The sequence below is a fragment of the Cebus imitator genome, unplaced genomic scaffold, assembly GCF_001604975.1.
Source record: "Cebus imitator isolate Cc_AM_T3 unplaced genomic scaffold, Cebus_imitator-1.0 Scaffold143, whole genome shotgun sequence".
Classification (NCBI taxonomy): Eukaryota; Metazoa; Chordata; class Mammalia; order Primates; family Cebidae; genus Cebus; species Cebus imitator.
The window spans coordinates 2,862,176-2,868,153 of NW_016107458.1; the positions used below are offsets into that span (position 1 = coordinate 2,862,176).

The 5,978-nt window shown below is 35.2% G+C and overlaps 1 protein-coding gene across 1 annotated transcript in view; it reads right to left on the reverse strand.

Moving 5' to 3' along the window:
* Positions 1 to 5,978, reverse strand: part of PSME4 (proteasome activator subunit 4) — a 109,304-nt gene that overhangs the window by 66,998 nt on the left and 36,328 nt on the right. The window contains exons 6-10 of the mRNA XM_037743420.1: positions 5,337 to 5,430; positions 4,713 to 4,787; positions 3,194 to 3,316; positions 712 to 804; positions 2 to 154 (exon numbers count right to left, since the gene is read on the reverse strand). Of these exons, the coding sequence (XP_037599348.1) occupies positions 2 to 154; positions 712 to 804; positions 3,194 to 3,316; positions 4,713 to 4,787; positions 5,337 to 5,430 (538 nt within the window). The remainder of the gene's footprint in view (position 1; positions 155 to 711; positions 805 to 3,193; positions 3,317 to 4,712; positions 4,788 to 5,336; positions 5,431 to 5,978) is intronic.

Genomic DNA, 5,978 nt, shown 5'->3' on the forward strand with positions numbered 1-5,978 from the left:
GAATAATGCATTGTACAAAGTCTGTAACATCTTGATCAGTAAGCTTGTGGCTATCAGGCACAGGAGTTAACCAAGAGGGCTTCTTGTATCTTTCACGATGCAATCTTCTAACAACACTGTTTGGCAACCGCTGAAGTAGTTTCATTAACTTGTTCTGGGGACACAGAAGCAAAAGTTCTAAGCAGGTTCTACTTTCCCACATAGATATTCGTGGTTGCTCTCTAGCTTCTGGAGAAGATTTTTAAAGTAACAGTTCTTATTATGTTATTACAAAGAACCGTAGAGCATAACTAGATAGAATTAAAAGTTACCAATAAATTATTCCTATTAACAAAAATGAGCTGCAAATTTCAGTCTAAAAAAATTTCTAGCACACAAATTTTCCATTATATGAAAGCCATTTTAACCGGACAACTTAAAAACAACAAAAACAGATGACTGGATAAAACTGGAAAGATGGTTCCATGTTCCACGGCATTTTTGTTATCATTTTTTTACTAAAATGAGGCATGCTTTCAGCAGTTACCACATTAATATTGTCTTAATTTATATATTCTACAACACAGTATTTTAATTTAAATGTAAGCAGTTACATATAGCCAAAACTATGGAGAACAGAAAATGTATTACAGGTCACACAATAGGCAACAGTCAAGTATGACTACATCTTTAAAAATTCCAAGCCCTATAATGCAAAATGAAGTTACTCACCAGCCAGCGCCCATTATTTGAAGGATGGTAAAAAGATGAGATGCTGTTAAACAAACCAGCTAAGTGTTTTTGCACTAGCTTACTTGGTCCACCCTGTCCAGATAAAAGAGTAAAAATGTCAGTACCCACATCATACTGTAAAAATAAAGAGGTCAACAGGCGCACGCCTATATATAAATCACTACTGTGGTTTATAGCCAACTTGCTGACAAAAATCAATTCTAGCTTTAAATAAGAGTCAAAAACAATTCTCTGATGAACTTCATGCAAATCAACTCAAAATATTCTACTACAAATAAGGGCAGCTTACTTGAACCAAAATAGAAAACTAAAAAAATACTTGTCAACTTAGGATAACAGTATATTTTACTGTTCTGCAGTATATAACCTGGATACTAAAATTTATCACTAAGATTAGCATATTAAAATTACCAAGAATGCTAACATCAGGCATAAAAAACATTTTTGAAATGACTCAATAAGTAAATTTTTCAGTGTATGAAATGGAGAGGGGAGAGTTAAAAATAAATATATTCAAATGATTACTTCTAAATGACTGAAAATGATCAAACTTGTTATATTTGACCACATTGTAACTCAAAAGAAAAATATTTTTATTTCTTGATCTACTGCCCAAACAAACAAACAAAACAACCAATCAAACAACAACAACATAACCTGGGAGACAAATGAGGAAAAAACCTAGTTTTCATCTTATCAAGTTGAATGGCCCTGGAATAAAGGACTACAACTCGGACTTCAAACCTCCTATCTGTGTCATGATGATCTTCTTTCAAGAAATAGCATAGACCTAAAATAAAATGTCAAATTATATTAGGAATAAATATGTCTTCCTGCCAAAATGAAATCCACGTACGTTTCTCAATCTACTAACTAGAATAGGATAACCACTCAGAGACCATAATACCGCAAGAAAAAGTCCACAAAATATTCAAAATTCTAACATAATTAGCAGTATTGATTTTTATTACATTTTCAGTTAAAAAAAAAAAAAAAAAAAAAAGCATCAGCCAGGTGCAGTGGCTGATGCCTGTAATCCCAGCACTTTTGGGAGGTTAAGGTGGGCAGATCACTTGAGGTCAGGAGTTCGAGACCAGCCTGGCCAACATGGTGAAACCATGTCTCAACAAAAAACACAAAAATTAGCCAAGCATGGTGGCAGGTGCCTGTAGTCCCACCTACTCAGGAGGCTGTGGCAAGAGAATCGCTTGAACCTGCAAGATGGAGGTTGCAGTGATCCGAGATCACAACATTGCACTCTAGCCTGGGTGACAGAGCAAGACTTTGTCTTTAAAAAAACAAAAAAAGTGTCTCCTTCTGTTGCCCAGGGTGGAGCGTGGTGCTCACTGGAGCCTCAACCTCCTAGGCTCAAGTGATCCTCCCACCTCAGCCTGCTGAGGAGCTAGGACCACAGGCACATGCTACCAAGCCTGCACTCTCGCCATGTTGCCCAGGCTGATCTCAAACTGCTGGGCTCAAGTTATCCTTCCATCTTGGCTTCCCAAAGTGCTAGGATTACAGGTGTGAGCCTTGGCACTTGGCCATATTTTCACATTTAACACAAAATGAAGCTGCCAATGAGAAGTCTGTGAGACAGCAGAGCAAAATTCACTCAAATAATAAGTAATACTAATCACTACCCAATTCTGCAGCCCCCAAAAATCCAGTTTCAACTCTGCATATGTAAGACAGAAAACATCCTTCAGTGTTTGCTCCTATCATTAAGAAAAACGAGATTTTTTTCTCTGTTTAACAATAAAATGGCAAAAACAAGGAGCTTAAATTTGTTTTTCTTACAATGAAATTTAAGAGGTAAGCTTCTAAATAAAAAAAAATTGTCTCTTCCATAGAAACAAGCTAATATGTAAAACAGAATAATAATTCACAAATAGCTGCATGCAGAAGCAATATGAATGATAAGCTAGGAAATTATAATAGAAAGTTGTTCTGATATTCTTATTTGAAAGATGACACTGAAATCTAAGCTTCTGGATATGTCTTTACTTTAACAATGTCAACAAAATAATCCTTCACCTATCTCCCTTCACTAAGATTGTTTTGTTAGTAAGCTTTATGCTCAATATAGTGTTTTATGTGAACATTAACAGTGAGTATAAGTAATGGAGTCTGAGCACATGCAAATCCCAAGTTGTAATCCTACCTTGGGAAAGTCTTTTGGGCTACAAGTCTGTTCCCAGACAGTAAAAATGTTAGACATTGTGAATCCCTCAAAACTCTTGATTTCCGACTCTATTTATAACGTCCATTGGTTAGGGAGATTTAGAAATGGTACAACTATATTCTGGATTTGATAAACATGAGCTTGCTACATCAGAAAATATCCAAGAATCAAGTCACCAACCAAGTTACTATTAACAACTTCTATGACTATACAGAATTTTTTTAAGGTTAACACAAAATAGGGGGAAACTATAGAAAACATATATAATGTATTACAAACCATCATGGCGGTGATCCATATTACAGCATGACCTATATCATAAGCATTTGTTAAAAATCTTGGGACTAACACTTGACTGCTTCCCACTGGGAGGTTCAAGCTTCTCAGAATTCTTGTAAAAATCTTAAAAAAAAAAAAAAAAAAATTAAGGATATTTACATTAAGGATATCAAAATAATTCTTTAACTTAGTAAGTGCTGTATATTAGTGTTACTGAAGATACTCTCATTTTATCACAAGGGTTTTTAAGTAGAATTACATAGTATTTAGTAACTTTATTCTTTAGAAATTACATATAAACAGATGTGCTGTATGACATTCTGAGGTCACAGGCACATGGACATAAAGCAGTTGTGTCCATGTATCCAAAGAACAGACAAATGGTGTATTTATGGTTAAATATAAAAAGGCAAAAACATACATACTATGGCTAAACATGAAATATTTTGACTTCTTTCCTGTCCCAAATGCACAAATAATTTTTCCTAAGCTCTTATTCCACATATGCAGAACAGCACCAGCCTAAATTCAAGTATCTTCTAGCAGACTGCTTTCCCCCTCAAAATTTTAACGTGGATTTGACTTTTTCCCTAGAGAATTTGTATTTTAGTCAGTCACTTAATAATTATATTTTAACAAGATTAAATTTAAATTCCAAATCTATCATTACCAATAGGTAGGGGCCCAAACGTGGGGAAGGACAATTTCTCTTCCTCAATTAGTTTCTAACGGCCAAACAACAGAGGAAGACAGCGCAAGCAAAAGCGAACAGAGCATTTGTTTTCAGCTGCTCCCCAGCTTCACTCTAATGTAAGTGTGTGCATCAGAATCACCAGGAGATCCCACCCCAACACTACTGAAACTCCAAGCACAGTGATTCTACTGCAAGTGAAATAATGCTGAACATGCAATGTTAAGAAACACTACACCTCAAGCTTCTAACTTTATTTACTCTGGGAAAATAAACAATGTGATCCAAAAAGTGGGCAACACTGTGGAGTACCAACCAATTACAATACACAAAATCCACTGGAAGGTACAAATGTACGATGCTCTTAATAATACAGTGAGTACTTTACAAATTACTCTGTCACTCATAATTGATGTAATGCATAAGAAAAAAACACACATTTATGATAGCTTAGTATGTTCTAATTACCTTTTGAAAAGGTAACTGGGCCCAGCCATGTAAATTATTTATATATGTTTTTAACAATGATCAAAGAAAATTTTATGTGCCACTTGGAATTAGCATAGAAAAAAACATTTCTCCTTTATGACATAAAATTGTTGTCAGTGCTATTGCATTTATGTTCAAAATGTTCTGTTTTTGAGATGGAGTCTCGCTCTGGCACCCAGGCGGCTGGAATGCAGTGGTGCGATCTCAGCTCACTGCAACCTCAGCCTCCCGGGTTCAACCTACTCTCCTGCCTCAGCCTCCCAAGCAGCTGGGATTACAGGCACCCACCACCAGGCTTATTTTTTGTAATTTTTTTCCCCAAAAAATGTTCTTAATTACCTTTGGTACATACGGATCCCAATCTATGTACCCTATATTATCTGTAGCCAATCGAGCAAAAAGATTTACTAGTTGCTGAAAGTAAACAAAAAGCACAAAGTTAACACATTTGTTGTTTTTTAACTGTCATAGTCACACCCTCATCCATCTGTTCTTTTCAGCAATCATTAGTGCAATCTACTTAAATATATAGTTTATGACTTGTTTTTTTTAAAGCCTCCAAATTTAAATTGATTCATGTCACACATTTAACTCAGCTGCAGTTAAAATGCTTCTAAAAAGGAAAATGACAAAGCACCATCCACAATGAAGACAGAAAAGGAAATTTTAATCCAACAAATATGCAGAAAACATCCACTATACGTCCAGCACCATGACAGCACAGGTACCAAAGAAAACAAACAGGATCTTACATTTCATGCATTTTACAATACATCCTTATACTCCTAAATATTGATAAAACCAAAATAAATGTATACTGTTAGAACACAATAAAATAACATAAAATTGAAAAGAAATTATCATGACATGGCTAACAGCCAATCCTAAGGAACTTCAAGTTCAAGTGTCAAATGGTATTTATCTCCAAATTAAAAAGTATAGGGAGAAAAAAGGGATACTTACCCCCTCCCACTGTGGGAGATTTTGCACTGAAACCCAAAGGCCAATTAATTCATCAAACCAAAGTCTAAAGAAGAAAAATATTATGAATAGGAAGTGATTTTAGAAAGTGGTTCAATGCCAGGTATCCTTTGTCTTTTTTACAATATTATTCTTACTGATAACTACATAACTAGAAGAAATAATACTAACAGTTACAAACTTAATAAAACAAAGGAGTATTTCTTGTCTAAATACTCCTTTCCCGATTTATGCTAAAAAATATGATCTCACATATTAAACTTCTGCTTCATTACTAAATACTGTCCCTTCCTATTTAACAACTGTTTTCAACTTTCTACTTCCTTTTCCCTGCCTTTCTCCTTTATCTGTTTTCCTGTTATTACCTCTTCTGGCAACTCTCTCTTTCTTTCTCTTAATTTTTTAAATTAAAACCCTCATCTTATTTGGGTGTCATTCAACTGTTATTCTCTCTCTACTTTCTATCTTATGTTTAACCATTTCAGCCTTAACATACTTCAAGTATAGGCCGGGCACAGTGGCTCACGCCTGTAATCCAAGCACTTTGGAGGCCAAGGCAGGCGGATCACCTGAGGTCGGGAGTTCAAGACCAGCCTGACCAACATGGTGAAACCCTGTCTTAAA